Raw genomic sequence first — 27,726 nt, 5'->3', positions numbered from 1 at the left:
CGACCAGAGCTGTACACAGAACTGTATACCACCTAGCAACTATGGCCCTGAAATTACGTTGAGATACCAGTGTACAAATTCATTCATGTGAGATTCTTCTCTCCACTATTTTAGCAGATCTGGTTAATGCCTCCACTAAAATAGTATATGTTAATCAATCAAACTCTATGATCTCATGCATAATTTTAGGATGGATATATCTTATAATTTTATAGTTGTTTAGCTGCACAGATTTCTATTCCATTGCTTATGTCAGGACCATACTGCAGTTTGTGACCGGACTGACAGTCTCTTTTTCTTATTCCTCCTTTTTCCTCACAAACCCAGAAAAGGACTATTGAACTAATGGAAGATGCTCTATCCAGCTGCTTGGCCTTGAGCTTCAAAACTAATGCAATTTGTCCACCACTAGGAATGTACATTGAGTAACAGTCAAGCCTTGGAATTCAGTGTTTTGATAAACCCATCTGTTAGTCAAAAATTTGAAACTTAATCTTCTTTCATAATTTTCCGATATTACTCCTGCTATGCATCATGAAAATTCAAAACTACTGATATGCTCTAAACAATCCACTATGCCCATGAATTCAAGATGTCTCATGCACTGCTACATAAGTCAGCTAGGGTTATAAGATTGAATTAATCTTGTCCATTTTTGTTCCCTCCTTCAGCCTTATAACCCACCATGAAATCTACATTCCTCTAACTCTGGCCTCTTGTGCATCCCCCACTTCCTTCACCCTACCATTCGTGGCCGTACCTTCAACCGTCTAGGCTCTAAGTTCTGGAATTGGTTCCCGAAATCTCTCTGCCTCTCTCTCTTCCTTTAAGGCGCTCCCTAAAACCTACCTCTTGAACCCAGCTTTTGGTCACCTATCTTAATGTTTTCTTCTTTGGCTCAGTGTTAATTTTTGTCTGATTACGCGCCAGTGAAGTGCCTTGGGACATCTTACTACGTTTAAGGTGTGATACAAATGCAAATTGTTGTTGTTGATTATCCTCGAGGAGGTGCGTGCCAGGGAGAAATTTTACATTGCTTTTTCTTGGAAATCTATTATCTGGCTAGCTGGCTTCGTTAGGAGGCCAAGTGGGTTGAGCAAACTCCACAATAGTTTTTTTTAACCTCAATCAAAAAGGCCAACTAAGTTTGCAGTGGCATATGCAAATAGTAGCACATTGAAGTCATCATATTGTGGATAACGAGATCTTATTTATGACCTAACCCCTTTAATCATACAACTGCAACAGGGAATGGAAAAATGGAGGGAAAAATAGAGGGAATTGTCTTTTCCTATATTATTAAATCTCAGATTATTGAATCTTCCTGATGCTTTAAGCACAGAGGGTTTACTGTTGTTCACCATAACAGGGATTTCTCACAAAAGGGAGCCTGCAGTTTAGGTTTTCAAAAATTCTCACATAAAAGCTCAACCTCTATCTGCTTGCTTCACAAGAAGGATTCGCCAGTCTAACGCCCCCAATCTTTCTACAATCCAAGATTCAGAGTTTTACAGCACAGAAAGAGGCCATTTGATCGATTACACCTGGCTCACTGAAAGAGTTCCACTTTGGGCAGTGACCCTTTGTCTAAGATTCTTAATTTAGAAAAAAACAGGATTCAACAGTTCATTGCCAATTTAAAATGGTAAACAAACGATAAGAACATAAGTAAAACAAAATAAAACAAACAGTGAACAATTCATACCCTTCATAGGAAGCAGCAATTTGTGCAAAAACAAACCATGGAGCAGCATAAGTTGCATAACTCAAATGATTCAGGTCACCTCCTTCGTGAGTGGACCATTTCCCCGAGCTTCTTGTTACTGCTGTGTACAATTTGTTTCGAACATGATGCCTTTGTTTTTTTAATATAAAAAAGGTATCTCATGTTGCACAGTCGGAATGGCTGGCAGTTTCACACCACTATTTACTGTTTTGTATTTCCTAACAGGCAGCAGTAGAGAAAACTCAAGATAGGAAAAGGGGAAATGATCGATAAATCTGTTCCAGCAACAACACCCTAGTAAATTCATATATGCAGTGCAAGTAGTAACTGAAGTCACTGGTCACATAAAGGAGTAATTTGAAGGCTGTAATCTAATTGCAGGGGTTCAAATGACTGTTAGAAACTGCTAGAATGACATCTGAACCCGTCTAATAAAATAAATAACCAGTTGCGATTGCTTGCAGTTATTACTATTCTCCATTTAAGAATGCTGAACAAAGGACATTTCTATGAATTGTGTAACAGTTGTAGAACACAAAGCTTTCAAACCTTCTACAGGTAAATCCTAGCTTTATGCAAATGTCAGCAGTCTAACCACACATATCATGTTCGTAATGTCAGCGCAGTGGTCTCTTTTGGGTTCTGTCCAGATTCCAATTGCAATTTAGTACTAGTTAGGGAAAAAAAACAATTTTTTTTATAATGGGAGTTATTTTGTTCAAGTCAGCACAGTCAAGTCTGACATGGCGCGTGCTGCTGGACAGCAATAGATTTCTATCTCGGGTTTCTCCATACAATCATGCAATTTTTAGTCTCAGTTGTCACTACTTCATTGCCTCAATGATATGGTGAAGTCTCAAAGCTTTTATGATTAATTAGTCCCCAAAGTAAATACTTCTTTCAGTAAAGAATTGCAAAGATTATTTAATATTACAGCTGCCCAATGGTTCAGGCCTTCCACCAACACAAGAGTTCAATTTATCCTTTGTAACAGAGTCAGTAATCCACAACTGGGTGACTTCAAAAAGTGTAAAAAAAATTGTTAGGATGTTACAATCAAACTTGGGTGGATTGGGATTGAAGATTGAAATTCATGTGGACTGGGATTGTAGATTGAAACTCAGGTGGAGTGGGATTGTAGATTGAAACTCAGGTGGACTGGGATTGTAGATTGAAACTCAGGTGGACTGGGATTGTAGATTGAAACTCACGGGGACTGGGATTTTAGATTGAAACTCACGTGGACTGGGATTGTAGTTTGAAACTCACGTGGACTGGGATTGCAGTTTGAAACTCACGTGGACTGGGATTGTAGATTGAAACTCACGTGGACTGGGATTGTAGTTTGAAACTCACGTGGACTGGGATTGTAGATTGAAACTCAGGTGGACTGGGATTGTAGTTTGAAACTCACGTGGACTGGGATTGTAGATTGAAACTCACGTGGACTGGGATTGAAGATTGAAATTCATGTGGACTGGGATTGTAGACTGAAACTCATGTGGACTGGGATTGTAGATTGAAACTCATGTGGACTGGGATTGTAGTTCTTGTCAGATGTTCATCCCTTCAACACTGGAGCTCACTGTGCCAGCAATGGGGCTTCAGCCAGGACAAGAGGAGGGAACATTGATATATTACAACAGAATTTATTATTAGAAGAATCAACTGTATATGTAATGGAACACTAAAAACCAAGATTTGGACTGCGTCACACACAGAGAATTTAATTGAACTGCATAATCTATCAGAAATGATTAGAGTCAAAGAAACCATAATAAACTGATGGCCTAAAGACCCAGTCTACATTGCAAGTAAAACACAAATAGTCATTTAAGTCAATTAAAAGACTATAATTCCATTCATCTAACTTTGATGTCCAAAGAACTGTATAAACCCATTTATATGCCACTTTATAAAAATTAGATGACACAATAATAAATATAGCCAACAAGAATTACGATTTTATTATGCCTCTGTGTTTGAAATCTCAAGGCAAAAAACAGAGAATCTCAAACCAACCATTATTTGTAAGTCATGGTTCCAGATTTTTTATTCTGATCACTGATCTGGTAATTTGTGGGCACCCTCACCACAGAGTCTGCTGATTCCATCTATTGGCTGCAGGTAATGGTGCCAAAAATGAATTGCTAATCAAGAACTTCACCGGAAACAAGAGTTCTCTGGCCATTCTCATCTGTATCCTGTCTTGCATACATTGAACAACTCACTTATGGTGCATGACTCAGTTTCCACCCACCTTAAAAACAGCAAAAAAATTGGCATCCAAAGAAGCCATGTTGACTTTATGTTTCTGCCACTATATACTGTGCTACGAGAAAGAAAGTGTTTTTATGTTTGTCAGTGTCGCCGACTCCCAGTGGCCATTCTTGTATGGTTGATGGCAGTGGCAAATATAAGGTTACTGACCTCCGCCAATTGATGAGCTGGGGAGAGGGTGCCACTTTTTTTTGTCGGTCTCTTGATCTGTCCACTGGAACTACAATGCAAGCACACTTAGGCATTGAATAGCTCAGCGTCAGATTCCCATGCATCACAGATGCACAGTGCAGAAAATCTCACAGTGACAGAGGGTTTCCATTTTCTGAACAGACCTACACAGAGACTAAAACCAGTTAGACGCGAGATATCAGCACAGCGGTTGATCACCCGAGCCCCAGAACCCCACAGTTGGTAAAAGCCCCTGAAGTACAGTTCACTAAAGCCAAAATGTTAGCTGCCACCCACCCGAATGCCTTCTGTCTCGAACTTTCTTGCTTCACTGCAATCAAAGTGGTTTTTAAGATACTTAGTGGTACCACTCTACAAATTAGTTTAAGAATGATCTCTTAAAATGTTTAACAAATTATTAAACCATACCTGTCAACAGATGTAAAGCAATTAGCAAATGCAGTCATTGAAAAGATTTCTACTAAAATATACAGAGAGGATCCACTGCATTGCTAACCCTCTCAAAAATTGCTTCATCAAAAGGGGCAGGATGAAGCAGCTTAGCATGGGGCAAGAAGCAGTCAGGCTAGCTACAGCCAATTTTCTCTGGCTCCATGAGAAACTGCCCTATAACATCAAAAGGGCAGTTTCACTAGTATAGGAATAAAATCTTTCCAAAGCTGCTCTGTACTATAAACATAGCACCTTAGTTTTCAAAGCTCTTTTTAAAAAAATGTGCCCCTCCTCTAAGAAAATAACAACAGTATTGAAGAATATTTTCAGAAATATTATTAGCGACAAAGGAAAATGTTGCCCTTTTGGTCAGAAAAGTTTTAGCATTTGGTATTGTAACATTATGTACCCAAATACTGTGTACTGAGATGCTTCATCTTACAGCCTCTTCCTTGGTTGTGAATTATATTTATGGATAGCATTTTTGCAAGGTTAATTACATGCAAATAGTTATGAATTACATGCAAATATAATTATCTACATCTTTGATGTAGATCTAAGGATTTACAAAACAGTCACATAATGTAATTTCTTGCTGTTCAGTTTGAGCTAAACACAGCAATGTTAAAAAAAAAAGTAGGTCTAAAGACTATAGACCTTATCACGCAGTTCATAAATCGCCTGCCATTCACATGTTCTAGTACTTGAAACTGGAGTTTTGTTTATATTCACATTTTTAAAAATTACCAGCAGAATGCCTGTAGTGTTGCCCATGGTACATCAGATGATGTACTGTTTTATAGTGATCGAAGTATTAAACCATGCAACACACAATGTATTATTCTATTGCTAAGGTGGAGTTGTGATTAATGTGCCCTGTCCATGTAAGTAAATATGCACTGAGGTCTCTCTCAGAGTTCAGGTGCTGTTTGGTCAGGGACAGTTGCAAATTAGACTGTGCTTTTAAGTTTCAGGTTACAGCTCAGAAGTACCCAGCATTTTAAAACTTTGCCTCTTTAACAAAGTTTGATACGTGACGTGCCATTTTTAATACCTGACTAGTGGATCCCCTGTGACTGCTGCTCATGGCACATCGCAGGATATGCGGCTTTATAAGAAAATGGATCATGTAATTATGGTGTAAAGTGGCGCTGTACCTTTTTGAGGTTATATTATGTAATTACAGTGAATTGGTTGTGAGGGAAATTAGAGGCAAATTGCATTAGACGTGTTTCATAAGAAAGATGATGGGAAGTCAGCTATAAATATGGGCATAATCTTGTGTAAATAGGATGTTAGGGAGGGTTTAAGAATGATTTTGGTTATAAATATGAACTTTGTGGGAGGGTTTTGATTTTTATCATTGTGTCTGATGGATAATGTTAAATTAGTGTTAAGTAATAATTATTAATAGAAACAGTGGAGTGGGACTCACTTGATAAAGTGGCGAGAGAAGGCTGCCATTTGCTCTTAACTATGAACACACTCTGTGCTGCTCGCAAAATCTGTTATACACTTCCCTCTCCCGCTGACTTTGTGGTTTATAAGAGAGTAAAGGTGTTATATTTCTTTTCACTGAAGAGGGGAGAGTTGGATAGGTAATTGGCAGGTCAAAAAGTCAGGCGGGAGCAAGAGTGAGTCGGAAGAGTGACCAGTAGGAGAAAGAGTGGGGTGGCCAGCTGGTGGAAGAGAAAGAGTTGAGTGGGTGGCGGGAATACAAAAGAACTGGATGGGTGGCGGGGATGAACAGGAAAGTCAGATGGGCACTCGGTTTGGAATCACATGTCCTGGGGGGGGAGGATAAAGAAAGCAGGTGATTCTAATTTACGTCTCTGCACTTTTACATGTACCTGGTGTTACAAAGCTAGTGGGAGTTACTGGTGGCGTTGAAGGTAAGCTGAAGAACCAATCATAAAATAATAGATAATGGCGAAAAGAAAAGCATAATAGATAGTTAAGAAAGCTGTTTCATACTATAGAAGAAATTTGGTTAGCTTAGAATAAATTTGCCTCTAAGTAAGAGTGACAGAAGCATGCAGCCAAGTATGATGAAAATGTGTGCTAGACATACCATTTTTATTATAGTGAAGTTGTCCCTCCAATATTTCAACTCACCCAGCCTAGCATCCAACTGCAAACTGAATTCCCCCAACATCTTTGATTCCACTACCTCATCTGGTAAATCAATCAAAACGTTTATCACCCTTAGAGCTAATGCATTTTTCTATGATCTGTTTTAAATTTACTTTGCAGTCATTTAAATTTATTTTCTCCTGGCTCGAATAACAAAGTAATATTCTGAATTCACCGTATCCATACCATTTAATACTTTACATATCAAGTCACCTCTTTTATTTTCCCTCTTGACTGTATAACCTCTAATTTTTTCACCCAGCTCATCCCCTTTATACTTGGGATCATTCTTTTTGCTTTTCTCTGCACTCCAACAGTGGCGGAGAGTGGGAGCAAGATCAGTGGAAGATGAAGTTCATTCAAAGAATGCACCAATGGTAGGAGTCTTACTTTCTTCCTAATTCATTTATCTGTCACATACCTTAAGATTATGCCTCAGTAGTGCCAAAAATGGAAGTGGGCTACCAATGATTGACATTCGGGATTGCCTTAAGGATCAGGATCAGTTCTCTTTTCAACACGTCTGTTTTGGAAACTTTTTATTTGTTTTTTTTAAAAATTGTTCTTGGGATATTGCCCAACCTAGTTGCCCCGCAGGCATTAAGAGGCAACTACGTAGTGTGGGACTGGAGTCACATATAATCCAGGCCGGGTAGGAGTGGCAGGTTCCCTTCCCTGAAGAACAATTGTGAGCCAGTTGGGCTTTTACAATAATCTGGCAGGTTTCATGGTCATTTTTTGGTGCTAGCCCACAAATTGCCAGATTTATTGAATTCAGTTTTACAATTTGCCATGGTGACATTTGAACTCACAACCTCTGGTTTGCTAATCTAGTACCATAACCACTTGGCTCCCATACCCAATAGTCCAGACAATAGTGTTTAGCAAAGATGTGATGTGAGGATTGGTAAACTTGCCTACCTCACAGCTGTAACAAGGATAAATTTTGATCTTGACTCTTTAGAGGATCATGGTTCAAGAGGAATGAGTTTTAGCTTTATTTGGCAAACCATTTAGCAATCTTGGTGAAGGAGTTACCTAAAGTTTTATCACTAATCAAAACCTGCCTTTAATCCTATTCAGTATGCCAGAGCTTTAAAAGTGCATACACAAGACTGATACAAAAGGAACGACAGGACCTACCAATGCAATTACTAATAAAACCTCCTTCTCATCATAAGCACAGAAGTATTGGGGAAACCAGTGTTTCAAAAAAAAAGGTTCTCTTCATGTAATGAAACTTCCTAAGATTTTTGTATTTTCCATCAGTAAGCTCATCACTGCACCTTCCTCAGCATGCAAACTTTACAATGCTTGGTTCTTTTATAAAAAAAAAGACAGAAAAACACAATTCTTTGTTAACGTATATTTGGAGTACTTCCAAGGCTTCATGGAAGACAATAATGAAATGGTTCACAATAAATTTCTTTCAAAGTGTACATAATTAGCTGGCCAATAACTTATCTGCGAGGGCATGTAATCCAGACTTGAATCTGACCTCAATACACAATATGACCTGTCATTTAAGATGACTGACAGCTGTGTTCTGCAGGACTGTCAATTAAGCATCCTAATCTAGGTTTGAATTGGGGTGGGGATGGAAAAGGAAATACCTTTTTTCTTTAGGAAACATTTTCTTGTTGCTAACGGACTCTGACGAACTCTTTGGTTCTGCAAAAACTTCACTGCAGTGGCAATCTACGGGCAAAGAGAAATACAGATATTCCATTCAGTTAGTAAAGATTAGAATCTTGCTGTTGCTCAACACATAATATACAAGATCTATCACACTGCTTACAAGCCATCGTTATCAGCTTCACTTATATATAATATTCTATTCACATCACTGTGCTTTGCCAGACAAGCCTTTTGATTAAAAAAAACGTTTTTTGTTGTCCTAAAGATTTTTCAAAAATCTATTCAGCAACTCCATTTAATGAACCTCATGGATAAAATCACGTACGGGCATTTCTATAAAATTCTGTTCAACTGTCAGAACAAATTCACGTGGGAATAGATTTCTTAGCAAGTTTATCCAGAGTAGTGAGGCCATACAGATCAGAAAGATCCCAGGGTTCATCTGCACTGTATGGAGATAGCTGATCTCAGCTGTGTCCACAAAAGGGCCATTACAATCAGCTTCAGGGATCCTCGGCTAAGGAAAGGAGGCAAAACATTGCAAAGGTTCAGGCTCCTGATCAGTATCCAATGATTCCTGATGGAGTTACATGTATGCATCAGCTACTGAGCTTCAGGATGAGATACCACACCTCCCCCCCCAACCCAATCACCCATTACTAAGTGCCAACAATGACTGTCAAGGTGAATAACGGTGAGAATAACTTTGGGCTCAGCTTTGATGTTCTCCACAGTCAAATACTAAGCCAACACTTGTACATGAAGATTTACCATTGGGGAAGCCCAGTAACAAGTTTAACAGTAACAAGTTTAAGAATTACATTTGATCCACCACATTTCCCTTGTTTGAATATGAAGTTGCAGGTGTTGTTTTTCTTTTTGACGATGTAACCTGTAACAGATCTCAATACTTTTTGGTTCCTTGACTTCACTTATCCCTATCCAGTGATCCCACTTTGTCTGCACCAATTTCTCTCTCTGTTATCATGTCCTGCTTTATATAAAAAGTCACACCGTCTCCTAGTATATCTTTTCTATGCAGCAATTTATATCTCTGTAAATTCACCACTCCATCCATATCATTTACCCATGTGCAGCTTCTCTCATTAGCATAAACCTTTAGATCCTTGATTTTCTTCTGAAAACTCTTAGCATTTGCATGCAGAATTATGAGGCATCTGTTACACCCTTCCCTCAGCTCAAGCTATGTTTTTTTCATTTTACCATTATCTCTCTGTGTGGTTATATCCTTATACTCTTCCCGTCTTTTTTTGTATCACTTTCTGCATTCAAATTGCCAGCTTTTGTCCCATCCCTGTTCCAGAATATCTGGCTTCTGTATTTTTTCTAGTTTTAGTTATTCATTTTCACTTATTTGTTGTTCTGCCGTGTTTGTCCCTCCCACTTTACTAGTTTAAATTCTTCCCCACTCCCTTATGTAACCTCTCTGTAAAAATATTTATATATGGAGTTCAATTTGGGTGAAACCCATCTCATTTGAAGAGCTTCCCCTCACCCCAGAATTTGCCCCAGTGCCATGGGACTAGTCTAAAGAACTCCCTTAAACGTGAAGTTCAATCCATATCTTAGCATATTATTAAATGAAAATAATGAAAGAGTATTTACATTAATCTGAAAATACATTATTAGAAAGGTACCCGAGAGCATCTGCAAGCACTTTCATGAGTTAGCATGCCTTAATATCAGCAAATATGCGAGTTTTGATACCACAAATCTTAACATGCCCAGATGGAATCTGCTTTTGATAAATTCCATAGAGAGGGAGTTGTTGTAAGTAAGGAATTCAAAAGTACATATTTTTCAGTAAATATCCTTCACTTCCTTCTTGTTGTAACTGCAGACTGCACAGTGTGCTTTATTATAATAAACGATAACACACTATAATCTTATCACACTTGTAAACCAACCTGTCATTTTTCTAATTGCAGTTTAGAATTTTTATTGAAAAATATCAGTAAACAATCAGTTGCCAAATCTGTACAGTCCATTATGATATTTGACTACATCCACACGATACAGGCAGAGTACACTGACTTGATTAGATTTGTTTTTGGTAAGTTTTGTATTACACAATTTGGGTAGAATGGCAAAAAGAGATATCATTTAGGAAAAGTTGTCTATGCCTAAAATGCATTACTCATAATGGCAAAAAACATTAATGCAACTGTAGTTAAAATGTTCAGTTCTAACACCTGTGGTCAGTCTGATTCAATTGTAAAAAAATCTTCTATAATTACTTAAAAGGTTTTGATCGACATTTTTCTTTAAAAATAGCTGATTTTAAAAAAAGACACTGCATCAGGTTACAGAGAAGTGGTCATTAGTAATTTATTTTGAAAAACATTGGTAAAGAGGAACACCTAAAATGAAGGATCCAACAAGTAAAAAGGAAATTACAAGGAATGAAAAGCATCAGAGTCCTTCTTTGGAGGGAGTACTTTACATTGCAAGTACAATGAAGGCACTACTCAATCAATAGGTTACACCGCAATTGTGTTTCAAGAGTAAATTATTTTGCCACAATGCTCCTTAAACTGTCACGTTTCTATTTGGATTCTGTCATTCCTTTAGCTAGATATTTTAAAACAATTTCTTTTGCTTCCCCACCTCTCCTTCTCCTTCTCCAATCCCCCCCCCCCCCCACCCCCCACCAATCCAACTAACATTTAGATAAGTTTGTAGTCTTACTATTTGCAAGGATTTGCGGTGTGCTACAGTAACAAAAGGAAGCCTCACTGGTAAAAGCTTTAATGTAAACACTCTATTCAACCCACCCAACCTCACAAAAACCTTAACATATGCATTTACTTAAGAGAATCATTTCAGCTGGTCCCCAGAAGTTAACAGATGCATCTGCAGTTGCTTAAAAATAGGGAATTCATGTACTGGACTGTTTAGTTGCCAAATGCTATTCAGTAATAAACTTAAAACAAAATAGAATGTCTGAAGCCATTGACTGCAACTCCTTGAGGGGTGTGGGGTGGGGGACACGGAGAACACTGTGCTTTTGCTTATTGTGTTGCGCCGTCTATATATTACACACATAAAATTTTATTTTAAAACTAGTAAAATAAAATTATACAGGCTTGGAAAGTAACCAGAAAAGTATTGTGACAACTCATACAATTCCAAAGACTTACAGCAGCATAAAACTCGTAATGTCTAACACATGTTTTGTCCTTCACACTTTTGCTGTCACACCTGACTATATGCAAATTTGTGTCGCACTTACACCTGATTGGCTCAACTTTCATATTCATGAAACAGCAACAAATTACAACCAAATATGTTATATACAAAACCATTAACAACGAGCAAGTAGAAATGAAAACTACCAGTCATCGAAGTCAATATATTACAAAGTAAAGAGGGGCCGTCAGCAACAGCTAACAATAAAAAATGACAAACCTATCAAATTGCTCAATTTGTTTTGATTAAACTAACCTATGCAGTGACATTTTGTGCGTTAGAAATGCCTCTAAAAATATTTTCTATCAAAGACCTATTCCAATGTGAGAAGTCTTAGTCAGCTCCCCAGGCCTATCTATCACTGTTAACTGAAGAATTCAAAATATTTACCAAAAAGTTCTACTTCAATTTACTGTTGCAGATATATTTGGTAAAGCAGGAAAGATGCAAATAAGATTAAACTAACATTTTATAATTTCTTTGTTTTTATTATAAAAAGCCACGCCATATCTAGATGGACAATAAAGGCAAACAACTGCTCCTCCTTATGTTACATGTAGACATCTATTTATTTATGGTGTATGGATTTGAAGGAACAAATTTATTTATCAACCTGCAGTTGAAAAGAAAAGTACTTTTTCCAGTGTCTAATGAAAAAACATTTATTTCACGGTCTCTAAGGAGATCTCTTCCGAACTACTTTCCAAATTGCGTCATTCCTGTATGTTTAATGAATCATATTTGGAAAAGTGTAAGTGTGTTTTTGTGCGTGGTGTGTGTGTGTGTGTGTGTGTGTGTGAATTCTTTCAGAGTAGTTTAAAGTATTTTCTCAAGCAAATGCTTAAGTATCAGTTATCTATATTGAAGAGGCACCTTGGAATCCTTTTACCTCAAAAAGGAACATTTAAAAAAAAACACATGAAAGAAAAGATGACTTCACAATGAAACTTTATGTAAATCACTCAAGCAGGAGCACGCAGGTGTTTGACCCTTTGTCCTCACCAAAAATGTGTTCACTTTTATGGACATAGGTTCATTGCTAACTGGCTTATATTCAATTTAACCATCTAACCTCCATCAGCATTAAAAAATACCATAGAAAAAGTCAAATGCTTCATATACTCTAAAGCATCATATTTTTCATGTCTACTACAAGCAAGCATATACATTTTTATCATATGCCAGAATAGGTTTAATGTGATATGTATTTCTTCATGAAACACATTTATATTTTTAAAAAATCATTTAGCAACACTGGACTTACCTGGAGGAAAATACTAGACTGTAACCATAATAAATAGTTTCATTGTGATAGTCACAGTTATCAAAGTTTGGCTTGTCCCCATTTACTATTCTGGCAGTATTGTTTATTTATTACATACTGCTATATTCATCAATATCAACTTTTGTAAGTAAAACTGCTGAGACGGTTAGTTTATTTAGTACCATCTCACCATCGCCAGATATCTCGAGTGTACATTATAATCAAGAATGTTGAATGTTCATGATCGCATAATAGTGGTGCTTTAATTTTTCTTTTATTTGTAAGTTAAGCACTGGGACAGCCATTTCCAAAAGTTCTTTTCATATTGTCTACGAGAAGTTGGGCTTAAAGGGAAACTATACAACAGAAAAAAATTATAGCAGAAATATGAATGTTAAGCAAAGGTGACATTTTCTATAGAATTGGTACTGATTGTATTGATTAACATCAAATTATTTTTTAAAAATACTCTCATGCTTTAAAGCACATTGATTTAAGTTAAAAACTAGCTCAGTAATTCAAAGGCTGCAAAACAGGAGTAAACTTTATAAAAGATAGATGGAATGAGGTAACTATAAATTTCCATCTGTTTGCAAATTAACAACCAGGCAAGCACATGCAAAGAAACAACAAGCATGGTGCTCCCCCTAGCTGAGGCTCAACTTCTCCTTTCAAAGGAAAACAAAATGTACCCAGGTGCCTTGAATCTACTGCAGTTGTTGGATTATCTTAAGAAAGTGGCACTTTTTCACTAATGGCAATCCTCCCGCAAACCAATAACCCTGTAACAGCTCAATCAATTATAACTCAATTCAGTCATTTTTAACTGTGTCTAGTTATAGTGTTATACATCATAACTTCTTATTTCCTTTAAGGGGGCAGGGGAAGATAGGTCCTTACTATGTTAACTTGCCATTTGCCACATAACTTTTGAACTTCCCAAAGTTAAAGATTTTCTAAGTAAACAGCATCATCAGTAGATAGGTTTGATCAAATAATATTTATTCAAATGAAAAGGCAAGTGAATTATCTACCATAGTACCGTGTTCACATTTTGTTAGAAACACACTTGGTTAGTTTGATAAGTTTAGATTTTAGGTATTTTCATGTAGTTTCTTGGCCTTTAGCTTTTCCCATACCTATATTAAAGTTCCCATTTTAATAAATTAGCAAAAAATCCTATAGTACTGAGAGGGCTACGAGAAAACCTTGAAAAACTTCCAACTTTCATCGACCACAGTGTAACAGCATCATGTTCTGCCGTAATATCAGAGATGGTGGTCATACGTATTTGGGGACTTCAGATAGTCAGAAAGTTCAAGTCACCACAACTAGGACTCAAATAACCTTGATCAGTAAGTAGTTTGCAGTCATTAACAACTTGAGAATGTTACAGGAGAAAATGCTTAAGGGATTAATGTAACATTTATGCAACATTAGTGCTAAAGCTCATAATTTAAGGGTGCATTCACACTATGACTGTAGTGACAGCCTAGGCTCAGAAGTAAGGCTATCACCGATGAGTCAGAGGGTTGTGGGTTCAAGCCACACTCGAGAGATCTAAGCACATAATCCTCACTGACACTTCAATGCAGTACTAAGGGAGTATGCACGGTCAGAGGAGCTGAGGCCCCGTCTGCCCTCTCAAGTGAGCGTAAAAGATCCCAGGGCACTATTCAAGGAAGAGCAGGGCAGTTCTCCTGGTGTCCTGACCAACATTTTTCCCTCAACCAATACAACCAAAAGCAGATTATCTAGTCATTTATCTCATTGCTATTAGTGGGACATAACTGAGCGCAAATTGTCAGCCACGGTTCCTACATTACAACATTGACTACAATTCAAAAGTACTTCAATGGCTGTAAAGCACATTGGTACATCCTGAGATCGTGAAAGGCGCGATATAAACACAAGTTTTTTTTCTTTTTCTTACTTTTATAGTGAGAAGCAGTTTTACTTTGCATCGACACTGTAGTTATTATGTAAATGAAACCTGTATCGAGAGTCCGGGCCCAAACTGACACTGAAGCAAGGGTCCCCGGAGGCGGTATTCTCACTTCACTTCTTTTCACTTAAGATCCAGTTTGAGTCTTCACATCCTATTTACACGACACAAGGTTAGTGTCAATGCAAAGCTGAAACAGATTCACATTAATGCTAAACTTGTAGTGTAAATGTACCATGAATTACATTCCCCCACTGTAATACACAAGGTGAATAAGCATAAATTTTGAAATGAAAGCTGATAAGAACAAAGGTTCCAACTCATATTTCAATGTACAAACCACTTAATAAAACTAGGCTAGTAACTGCAGGCTCTTAGCTCAACCTTTCATGCTGTTAGGATTTGCACCACGGAAATTATCAACATCCTACTCTACTGGATGAAATTTCAACAGGACTATTACATGGTGAATTCCACTAAAGGAAACCTCAATCTCTGTACCATCTCTTGTAACTCACTGGCTGAGCCTGGCCACCAAGCATCAGAAGTAGCAAAAGTCTAAATTCTATCCATTTTCACTCCTGGCTAAATGCTGGAAGCGGCCACAAGTGTTGTGTGGTAAAATCAAGAAAGGGGATGTGAAAAATCCTAGTGCCAGTGATACTAAGACACAGCTGGGCAATTCATACTAACACTGCTTCCTACCTGCTCACTGAGAAACTCCTGAAGCCAAGCTGTTATTGATAACTCATATAAAACATGCCATGAATAGAAGCTCCTTGAGATAAAGGGTCTTTTTTTTTAAACCAAACTAGGTAAGCTATTTGAGAATCAACTCTTTACTCGTGGCTAAGACAGCACAACTACTTTCCTAAACTTATTGGCTGTCAGTCCAAATCTAGGCACCACACTTTAGGAAGGATGTCAAGGCCTTAGAGAGGGTGCAGTGATTTACCAGAATGATACCAAGGATGAGGGACTTCAGTTATGCTAAGAGACCAGAGAAGCTGAGGATTGTTCTCCGTAGAGCAGGGAAGGTTAAGGGGAGATTTAATAAAGGTATTTAAAATTATGAGGAGTTTCGATAGAGTAAATAAGGAGAGGCAGGAGGGGCGATAACCAGAGGATATAGGATTAAGATAATTGGCAAAAGAACCAGAGAGAAGATGAGGTGTAATTTTTTTACCCAATGAGTTGTTATGATCTGGAATGCACTGCCCGAAAGGGTGGTGGAAGCAGATTCAATACTAACTTTCAAAAGCGAATTGGATAAATACTTGAAATGAAAAACTTTGTAAGGCTATGGAGAAAGAGCGGGGAAGTGGGACTAATTGGATAGCTCTTTCAAAGAGTCGGCACAGGCACTGTGAGCTGAATGGTCTCATTCTGTGCTGTAAGATTCTATAGAAGTGCTAAATTGAATGCTTGAAACACGAAAGCTTATATATGCTTAACACAAGCAGTTCATTCTACTCAATCTAACAGTTTTTGATCAAAACTGGAAGTTTAATTTTAAGCCAGATTCTTAAATTATATCTTTGAAGTTTGCCCTAACAGAATACTACTACATATAATATACACTGTTTTAGATTCTCATTTCCAACTTCTAGTATTTTTGAAAAGGATTCCTGTAGTTAATTTTGACAAAATCTTTGACTTACAACATGGATGTTTCAGAAAGCTACATAAATTACTTTACCAAAGTTGCAAGTTGTTTGATAAATTCATTAATCAAAAGATGATCGCTTTAGATGCTATTACATCGGTGCTTCAAGTAAAAAGCCAGAAAAGAAATTAGCAAGTACAGAATTCAGCCTCTGCGCGGATCAATTCATTTTACACTTGACTGTACATTCATGTAAAAGTACCTTTTATGCAATAAAGGCTCATAACATGTCTAAACCTTGTTACGCCAGTCTCAAGTTCCTGTCAAACAATGGTTTAAAAAAAAAATGAAGCTCTATTTTAATTAGCAGGATTCATGAGTGATTTGATAACAGCAGTAGTTGCTTGAATGCTTTCAGCTTGATGGGATATAGATACATGAAGTCAGCAGCTAGAATAGATTTGATGCAACTAGATATTTCCCTTTGCTCTTACATGTGACATGTGATTATTGTCTGTTTAACACTTTAACCTTTCTGCCCCAGGCATATCGCTATATGAAGAACTACAACAGAGAACATTTCATCAACCTTCAAACCTGTGCGTACCAAACCTAAAAACATTTAAATAAAGCATATAATCCCAACATGTTAGGCTTTTATTGGTTTCTAACTTCAAAGATTTGTAGATATGCATTGACTCAGATTGTTGTGTTATACAAATGATATCAGAACATAGGTTACTTGTACTGCCATAAGGACGTGTCAGTGTACTGGTTAAGTGACTCATAGAGGAGGTTACTAAATTTGAAGGTTTCGTTTTGTGAAATATTAGATTAGTCATATATATATCTTGAACTGCGCATACTTCAATATGCCATGATCATATTGAATGGCGGAGCAGGCTCAAAGGGCCGAATAGCCTACTCCTGCTCCTATTTTCTATGTTTTACTATGTTTACTTGTCTTTGTTCTCTGTAGTACAAAGAAACCAGTTGTTCTGGTCACAAATATTAAACAGCAGGCAATTCCAACCAGTCAATTTTTTTTGAAATCATAATATTTATAATTAGATAAATATGGGTTCAATCTAGTTACTGATTCTATCAGCAAAGCCACTGGTTAAAAATAATAAAGTAAATGCAACTTAGGATGGCTCAGTCGTACAACGCACTTGCAATGTGTACCAGCGCTCTGAATCCTGGCTCCACTGACATTCACATCAGGGATTCTGCCACTGACAACAAATTGTCTATCTCAGCCAGGACATCGGGAACAATATCAACCAGAGGACCCATTGGCAGTCGTTCCATCTCCAGCATTCCTTTAACGACAAAGTGACTACAGAGCAGCACTGGTAGAGACTGTTGAAGTGGCCCTCGTTGCCCACATATGAAGATTGTAAAGTAGAGAATCAAAACCTTTTGGTGGTGGGGGGGGGGGGGGGGGGTGGGGGGGGAGGGGGAGAAAGAGAGAGAGAGAGAGAGAGAGAGAGAGAGAGAGAATGAGGCAATGTGTACCAACTAAAGACAAAAAATAAAGTCACTGGGTTTAGGTCAGGACTAAAAACTGTAGAATGTGCCAAACAATAACTACCATCTGCCTTGAACAAACAGTTGGATTCAGCACAAAGCTTGTGCCTTTCACCATATGACATTTTCTATGTAGTATAATTTTAGAAACATAGTGATGAAAAATGTTACACAAATAAAACTCCTCCAGTTCAAATAACTAATATCATATGATGATTTCATAGTACATCAGGAACTGATAATATGCAGAATCATGAGAACCTCTTAGGAAATGAGGAAGGGAGAAAAAGAGCATTAGTATCTAAATCAAACCAGCATTTAACTAAAAATCTAATCGCCTCAACGCCTAAATATGGTGGAACTTCAATTATCCGCATCTCCGATAATCCTTGCTCTCACTTTATAGATAATGGAAGAACAGTGGGATTTGGGCCTGCCAGCTACTTTTGCTTTATTCACCTCAAGATCAGCTGGCATTGGAATAGCGGACTGACCACCTGATCTGCCGATCCAAAAAGTCACCCTGTGATTTCAATCGGCAGAACTACCACAGATCCGAGACAAAGGAAAAAATGCTCCGCTGCACTAACCATTGCCTCTAGCTAGAGGTGAGCGCTAAAGACAACAAGTGCTGAACCGCAGCGATCCACTCTGCAGCTTCCACTGATATCAGTAGATCAATACAGAGCTTCCCTTTTTTAAAATGGGCTGGCGAGTGCAGTGTGTGTTGAAGGTACAGTAACCAGATGGTGCGGCATTTAACATACACTCCATTCAGTGACACAGGTGAGTATTTAAGCAGGTAGGCCTCTGTACTGATTTTAAAGTTGGCAGCTCCACAGTGTTCATCTCATACTAAAGGGATTGCTGGAAATCAGTATATGCTGACTTGTGTGCTTACCTCTGTAGTTGCAAGGGGCCTCACTTTGGACACTTTTTGGCCGACTTGCCTAGGGTTCAGGCAGTTGGAGTCACAAGTAGGTGGCTGAGGAGCTTTGAGCTGGCAGATAAGTTGATTGATCAATTTTTCCAGTGACATCTAAATTTTACCGGCAGGAGCAGAACTTTAGGGGAGCACTGCTGGCGAGGACTGAGGGAGGAACTCCACCACCCCCAGCAACAGAGGTGAGCACCAAAGGCAGTATGGATCGACTTTCAGCAATCCATTCAGCAAACTCCCCAAGATTAGTGCTACAAACGCAATGACTTTAAAATCAAGACAGAGCATGCCTTTTTAAATGAGCACCAGTACTAGTGAGTGAAGTACACGATAATTGCAACACTAGCCAGTACAGTAGCCAAATGGTGTTACATTCAACTTAGCTGGTAGCCCAACTTCCTGCTGATCTTCCACTATCTACAATATAACAATGTGGATAATAGTATGCAGGTAATGGAGATTCCATTTTATTTGAAAGGTAATATTTATTACACCTTTGTTGAAGTGTGAATTAAAAAGGAAAAGTTTCTCCTTTATTTTCTTCCTTTTTTCTAATACAACCTGTATTGAGGAGGCAGTACATTTAAACCTCAAGGTAGCAAACAGCAGTGTAACTTGAAGACTCTCAATCATGAACCAATTTCCACAATTTACAGGGAGGAGGGGGTATGGCTTCCATTAGGCCAGGTAATCAAAGTTCCATTGTAAAGGTCCCCTTCAGATACTACAGGCCAATGGTCAAGCCTACAATCCAAATGGAAAGGAGCCTTTTTACTGAATGGTTTTGTAGCATTCCATTGACTAGGTTTATTAAATTACAGTGTAACATATACATGTTCAAAATAATAAAGTAGGAACAGGTTCTAGTAGGTGATTGTTCCTTCCTAAATCAGACTGCCGTGCTAAACAAGACTTGGCTATTTGAGCAGCAAGTCGCCTAAATGTTCACACTAAAAAAAAAGATATTGCATTATGAGGAGGAGGAGGAGGAAGGAAAGGGTTAATTTTCAGCTATGTAAGGATAACTCATGGCATATCACATCACAATGAAAGATAATGCAATTTGACAGTGTCACAACTCTCATCTATCACTGGATCTTAGAGTCATCCAGCTACTCAGTGTGGAGGTCCTGCCACCATTAATTCTTTAATCCAGAAGATTTGTACAGAATCTACTGATCAGTCCATGTCAACGTACATGACAGCCAGTACTGTTACATACATATACCTGGAGGAGAGGAGAAAAAAGAGCAAGGGCTGTCTCTTGTGAAATAACTTTTAGAGCCTCAATTGTAGGAGTTTATTTTACTCTCCCTCTAAGGCTACTGTGCTACACACCAGTCCCTAGCTGAAAGAACAGGCAGTCAATCCAAGACCCTGCTAATGGCAGTCTGTAGCCAATAATGAGAAGGCATGCAAATAAATACAGCCTCATTCCACCAACCTGAGGGAAAGAAAGTGCCTCCAGTTAGCAGCTGGCTGGAGGTCAGAAACTTTCAATATGGAGGGAATCACTACTGCGAATCAGCTTCCCACCACCCTGTGGCACAGTGCTACAATATTAGGTACATGTATTTTTCTGTATCACATGAACTTTGTTTTCATTGAGGCATTCATGTTTCAGAGAGGTTCACCAAAAGCCACATAAAGTAGTTCAGTTCATGAAACAACCACAGTAAAGGTACTCATTCACATGTAGTTCAAACTGTGCAATGACAGAGAACATGTTTGAACAGGATATTTTGCCAGTTGGCTTTCAAAGCATCAAGAAATGTTTATACTTGGCACCTGCAAGCCCATCTCTAAATGACAGCTACTCCATATACCACAGATGTAGCTTCAAGATAGCATCTCCAATAGCAAGAAGTCTAGTGTCTATTCTTTTAATGCCTCTTTTGAGACACTACCAATAACTATTCTGCACCACAACAAAAGCAAAATATCGCAGATGTTGGAAATCTGAAGAAAAACACAAAATGCTGGAAACGATCAGCAGATCAGGCAGCATCTGTGGAGAGAGAAACATGAACAATGGCGAATTGCATAAGGTATGCAAGGCTGCCCAGAATTCCAGTAAGTAGTCATAGCCTTTGGCAGAGGAGGGAGAACATTTACTAGAATGCTAAACTGCTAACATAGGACTTTATCCATGAATTAACGTTTCAGGTCTAACCTACTGACTGTGCCTTTATCCAAAGTCAGATGCTATTTCTCATTAAGATATGTTTATGTGGCTTATTTTAGACTCCATATTAAAATGCAGTTACAAGTTTGGTTCTGCTTCAGATACTTTGATTTAGTGGCATCAGTTGCCCCTGTAAGCAGATCCCAAGTCTCTTATGTGCCAGTTGGCTCACACTGCCCAATATCTATTGATACAAAAGTATAATCCAGGGGATGCAACAATTTGTCCCCTTGACATACATGCTGGATATTGTGTCTTTTGCACGTGCTCTCACACATGCTACTTAAATCATTTCGAAGGCGGACTGAGAAAACACTTGGTAAGACAAGGCCAGATACGAACTGATAAGCTGCTTTTATTTCACAAACAGTAATGCTCAGACTTGCTTAATTCAATCAATAAAACTTGCCTTTACATAATACAAAATAATGAATGTGCCAAGCTTCCCCAATTCTGTGGGTTATCTTGACTAACAAACAAAATAACTTCTAACCACTGTCTCTCATTCAAGCGTTCTTGCGGCCTTTGTTGGATCTAAATGCCCTTGCAGTTTTCAGTTTTCAAAAAAACAGATTGACTGCACACCTCTGTTTTTCTTTATCTCCCCATGTTCACAACCTGAGAGGAGGGCCTATGCCTGAGAACCCTTGCCGAGCATCCAGGACCAACACAACAGGTATGCGATGTTTGTCGATTTCCAAGATAGGCTAACAAAATGTTTGCGATTCAGTCTTTGGAGAAACAACTTCATTAGCATTTTAACCAGCTTTTGTCTTGGTACCTTTTTATTAAAAAAAACTTGTGTCAATATACTTTGCTTTAAAACATCTGCCTTAAATGTAAATCTCTTTTCCTCCAATTGCGTTCTTAGAAAATTGGTCAACCCCCCTCCAACAGACAAAACATGACATGCATACTAACAAATATCACAACACATTCAAAAATAAAATTACAACATATACACAAATAATCAAATCTTAATAATCCAAATGAACTCCACTCGGGCACGAGTCAAAACCTTAAGAAGGAAAGGAAACTAAATACACCATTCTGATGTAACTGGTTATTAGTAAAATATTAATATTTTCCACAAGTCTATCTATTCTGTGCATCCTGTAATGCTCTAGACACAAAGCCAGTCTCTTCCACTCTACCCTGTTAGTCACTGTACCTCTTCCCAGGTGATTCCAGCTTCTAGGAAGTCCTTTTCTTTGAAAGTGTATTCTTGGCTATCCATGCTTCCCTTCATCATGTGGCTGCCATTTTAGTTCTTGGCTCAGCAGACTGAAATCTTGCACACCACCATAGCCAACTGAAGCACTTTTGTTTTACAAGTTTGCTTACTAGGAGCTGCTTTATCCTTAGCTGAGTTTATAATAGTAGTAGACAGTAGGGTGAATGATGCATTGCTAATGCACAATCTAATCTTTGTTTTGAGGGATAGTTTGGCATTTCTCCAGTTTATTAAAAGCACTAACTACTTTGCCAACTGCCACTAGTAACTCTCACCAATATTTCCACTGGTGCATATCTCACTTCCAAGATAGGTGAAGTTGTCTGCGCTCTGTAGACAAATGCATCTATCTTTGGTCCATTGGGTGATATTTCTTATCCATTCCAAATGTTATCCTGAATGCCCACAGCTTTAAGCTTAACTTACAGCCTTTTCTGCAGAACTTTAGCAATGCCTTTTGGAAGTCTAAGTACAACAATGTCATAAGGTTTTACCACAGTCCACATGGGTTGCCACTTCCTCAAAGAAATCAAGGAGGCTGGACAGGTGGGTCCTTCCCTTTTTAAAGCCATGTTAAAGGCTGTTTATTAGGTAGTTGTTGTACAGATAGTCCTCAAGTTTTTTGATCTCAACCAGGGCACCGGTAGCGGTGCTATAATTAGCCTCAGCACCCCTGGGTTAGGGAGAGGAACCTCCGCTTCCAATTACCATCCAGCGACCCTTGCTGAGAATGAGCATGTATGGAATTCGAAAGAGGACAGATTTGAGCTTGGCTGTGATGTCACCACCCCCCCCTCCTCTGTCCACAGGCCAACAAAAACAGATTAACTTTTCATTTTATTTGTGGAACCTTGCTGTGTGCAAATTGGCTGCTGCATTTCCCTACATTGCAACAGTGACAGCAATTCAACAGTAATTCATTGGCTGTGAAGCCCTTGGGACATCCTGAGGATATGAAAGGCAATATACAAACGTAAGTTCTTTCTTTTCTTTGCTGGCGAACAGCCTGTTTAGGCTCATACATGAACAATGGCGAATTGCATAAGGTATGCAAGGCTGCCCAGAATTCCAGTAAGTAGTCATAGCCTTTGGCAGAGGAGGGAGAACATTTACTAGAATGCTAAACTGCTAACATAGGACTTTATCCATGTTTTTATAAACTGAGTGATGCAACCTTCTTCAACATTCATGGAAAAATTACACCAAGTCGGGTACAGCAACATTTTCAATTAAAGTAGCTTTAAAAAACGTCATATTCCCCAATTCTTTCCTCCCCTCCCCGATGGGTTTCCAGAGAATTGGAACTACAGTTAGAGAAAATTATCCACTCAATTTTCTTCACAATATTCTTAAAAGCCCTACAAATCTACAAATAAAAATCAGAAAACCCGTGATTTAAGTGTTTGAGATGGGTGCAACCTTTATTAAAAAATGTAAATATGGACATGGCTTTTGCTCAATTCAGGTTTTTATGCATATTTGCATACAAACATATCTCAGAGTACCACTTACATTATCCTCCTCCTCCTCCTAAAAATAAACCTTTCATAAAATGTTAATTCTTCTGTACTTATATAATGGAACTAGATGTTTTCAAATGTTTATTTAGGGCTTCTCCACTCGGATTGTTTTGCAAAACGTCTTACAGTTCCTCATATCCATGTCTCCATGTGCAGCATTTGACAGAGTGTGGCACCAAGGAGCCCTAGTAAAATTGAAGTCAATGGGAATCAGGGGGAAAACTCTCCAGTGGCTGGAGTCATACCTAGCACAAAGGAAAATGGTAGTGGTTGTTGGAGGCCAATCAACTCAGCCCCAAGACATTGCTGCAGGAGTTCCTCAGGGCAGTGTCCTAGGCCCAACCATCTTCAGCTGCTTCATCAATGACCTTCCCTCCATCATAAGGTCAGAAATGGGGATGTTCGCTGATGATTGCACAGTGTTCAGTTCCATTCGCAGCCCCTCAAATAATGAAGTAGTCCGTGCCCGCATGCAGCAAGGCCTGGACAACATCCAGGCTTGGGCTAATAAGTGGCAAGTAACATTCGCGCCAGACAAGTGACAGGCAATGACCATCTCCAACAAGAGAGTGTCTAACCACCTCCCCATGACATTCAACGGCATTACCATCACCGAATCCCCCACCATCAACATCCTGGAGGTCACCATTGACCAGAAACTTAACTGGACCAGCCATATAAATACTGTGGCTACAAGACCAGGTCAGAGGCTGTGTATTCTGCGGCGAGTGACTCACCGCCTGACTCCCCAAAGCCTTTCCACCATCTACAAGGCACAAGTCAGGAGTGTGATGGAACACTCTCCACTTGCCTGGATGAGTGCAGCCCCAACAACATTCAAGAAGCTTGACACCATCCAGGACAAAGCAGCCTACTTGATTGGCACCCCATCCACCACTCTAAACATTCACTCCCTTCACCAGCGGCGCACTGTGGCTGCAGTGTGTACCATCCACAGGATGCACTCCAGCAACTCGCCACAGCTTCTTCAACAGCACTTCCCAAACCCGCGACCTCTACCACCTAGAAGGACAAGAGCAGCAGGCACATGGGAACAACACCACCTGCACGTTCCCCTCCAAGTCACACACCATCCTGACTTGGAAATATATTGCTGTTCCTTCATCGTCGCTGGGTCAAAATCCTGGAACTCCCTTCCTAACAGCATTGTGGGAGAACCTTCACCACACGGACTGCAGCAGTTCAAGAAGGCGGCTCACCACCACCTTCTCAAGGGCAATTAGGGATGGGCAATAAATGCCAGACTTGCCAGCGATGCCCACATCCCATGAACGAATAAAAAAAAGTGCCCAAAGAGAGCTTGGTTCAAAAGTATGTGCAGCAAGATTTTGACTACATGAGCTCAATTTACGGAACTAACACTGATCCAAACACATAATACTATAACTTGAAATCAGGTACACTACCAGTAAAATTACGTATGGACAGATCAAAGCTCATTTTTCACAAAATTCATGGACAGGCATTTATTTTTAATCCTCAACCTATGAAATGTTTTTTTTTTAAAAGGAGGAGGGTAATGTAAGTGGCACTCAGATATGTTTATATGCAAATATGCAGAAAAACCTGAATTGAGCTTTTCTTCAGTGAAAAATTTGGCACAAGACCAACAGCAAACAAAAGAACTTGCATTAGTATACTGCCTTTCACATCCTCAGGATGTCCCAAGGGCTTCACAGACGATGAATTATTTTTGAAGAGTTGTCACTGTTGTAATGTAGCGAAATGCGGCAAACAATTTTCACACAAATAGCAATGAGATAAATGACTAGATAATCTGTTTTAGTGATGCTAGATAAAGGATAAATGTTGGTTAGGAAACCTGCAGAAATCCCCTGATCTTCAAATAATGCCACAGGATCTTTTACGCCCCTGGGGACTTGGTTTAACGTCAAAAGGGCGGAAACACTTACTTTATTTTTCTATGAGTTTCGGGTCTGTAACAACCATTGAGGCAACCTTACCTAACAAAAATCTATCAATCTCAGTCTTGAACATTTCAATTGACCCCCAGCATCCACAGCCTTTTGGGGGATTTCCATTACCCTTTGGTGTGGAAAAAGTGCTTCCTTATTTCACTCCTAAATGGCTTGGTTCTAATTTTAAGATTGTGTCCTCTTATTCTGAATTCGCATTCCCCTACCAAAGGAAATAGGGTAGATACAAAGAAACTATCAAATCCCTTTATCATTTTAAACACCTCAATTAGATCACCTTAATTAAAGTTACATTATCTGCCTATAGAGTCTACATCATCCTTCAGAAGGCAAGCAGTCTCTACATATTGCTGATAAACTCAGGTTACCATATGGAAGAATTGTGTCAGCCATATTCCTTTATCCTTCAACATCAGTGTTGTCATTACTTTTGCCCGGCAGCCCAATGGCTCTCCCTCTCACGTTGTATAAAATGAGGATACATAATCTATGATCTGGAATGCACTGCCTGAAAGGGTGGTGTAAGCTGATTCAATAGTAGCTTTCAAAAGGAAAGTGGATATATACTTAAAAAGGAAAAATTTGCAGGGCAACAGGGAAAGAACAGGAGAGTGGGACGAATTGGATAGCTCTTTCAGAGAGCTGACACAGGCACGATGGACCGAATGACCTCCTTCGGTGCTGCATGATTCTATAAAAGCATCCATAGGACAATACAGCAGTACTCAGCTGGTACTAGCTCCTATCGCTCAATACAACATTTTTCATAAGCCAAGCTAGTTAACAGACTAATAATGCTATCCATTTTAATATTCTGCTTTTGCAAAATGACCTGCAGTCTAATATATGTTCTATACACTTCCATGTTCATTTTGACTAAATGAATGACAAGCTACAATAAACAGTTTGAGTCTTTCTACACACTTAAATGTGCAGAGACCTAAACCACATTGCCAAACGTCTTTGAATCACTATAATCAAAACCAGATGTTTGATAACTCAGCTCTGGGAGCAGTAGCCAAGTCATTGATGCTAGTCACAGCAAACACTATGCACAAGTTACAGTTGAATTATTCTAAAATAAGTTAAATAAAACACAAACTGCAATATTTCAGAGTGTTAACACTTACTGTGGGGCAGGTGAGTTTACTTGCCTGAGCATATCATCTTCTGGGGATCTCCCATAAGCCTGCTCCTCTATCTTCAGCCACTTCCAGGTCAATCTTCAGTTCTTTGCCATTCAAATGGACAAAATACTGGATTCTAGAGCCAGTTTTTTAGGCAATCAAGTGGCAATATTTATAGCGGGAGCAGGAAAGCAGAAGTAAAGGGGTAAATTAAAGTTTTCATAAACCTTAAAAATGGGAAATGGGTTCCAAAAGTAGATTAGAGCACCTATTGGTGGGAATCTCTGATCCACTCATGAAGATGTTGCTGGGGTATAATTATACCCTCCTCAGCAGCCACCTGATAAATCACCAAAGTGGCCTTTCTTCACTTATGTATTAGACAGGGAATGTTAGCAGGCTTTTCAACTGGGGTGGGGGGGGGGAAAAAAAAGGGTATTACCCCTGAGCCTCATCGTGTCTTCAACAGATGCCCACCCAATGTCATTCCTGCAGAGGTAGCTGCACTGCGATCAGGAATGCAAACTCAGACCAATTTTCCTCTCCTTAACCAATGGACGTTAAGGCAAACTAAGCACCTCAATCATCCATTGGAAGCGCTCGTAAAAATACATTTTTTTTAAAAAAGAATAAACGAGAGAATAGATTGCAAAAAGAGTAGTGTACAGCTAGCTTTATTTTTATTTAAAGTTGCATTCATATATTTTTGCATTTTAGGGTTAATATTACAGTAGTAAAGCTATTGCTCATGTTTAGGCAGCTTAATTACTGTGTTAGTGTTTTCTCAGCAGCAGTGTGCGCAAGTT

The 27,726-nt window shown here is 38.8% G+C and overlaps 1 protein-coding gene across 1 annotated transcript in view; it reads right to left on the bottom strand.

The window, feature by feature from the left end:
* pex14 (peroxisomal biogenesis factor 14) overlaps positions 1-27,726 on the bottom strand; it is a 170,793-nt gene that overhangs the window by 82,131 nt on the left and 60,936 nt on the right. The window contains exon 3 of the mRNA XM_067970080.1: positions 8,377-8,461. Coding sequence (XP_067826181.1) covers positions 8,377-8,461 — 85 coding nt within the window. The remainder of the gene's footprint in view (positions 1-8,376; positions 8,462-27,726) is intronic.

Source organism: Heptranchias perlo, chromosome 32 (genome assembly GCF_035084215.1).
Source record: "Heptranchias perlo isolate sHepPer1 chromosome 32, sHepPer1.hap1, whole genome shotgun sequence".
Taxonomy (NCBI): Eukaryota; Metazoa; Chordata; class Chondrichthyes; order Hexanchiformes; family Hexanchidae; genus Heptranchias; species Heptranchias perlo.
The sequence above is the reverse complement of the archived record's forward strand: the minus strand, read 5'-3'. Positions and strand labels throughout refer to the sequence as shown.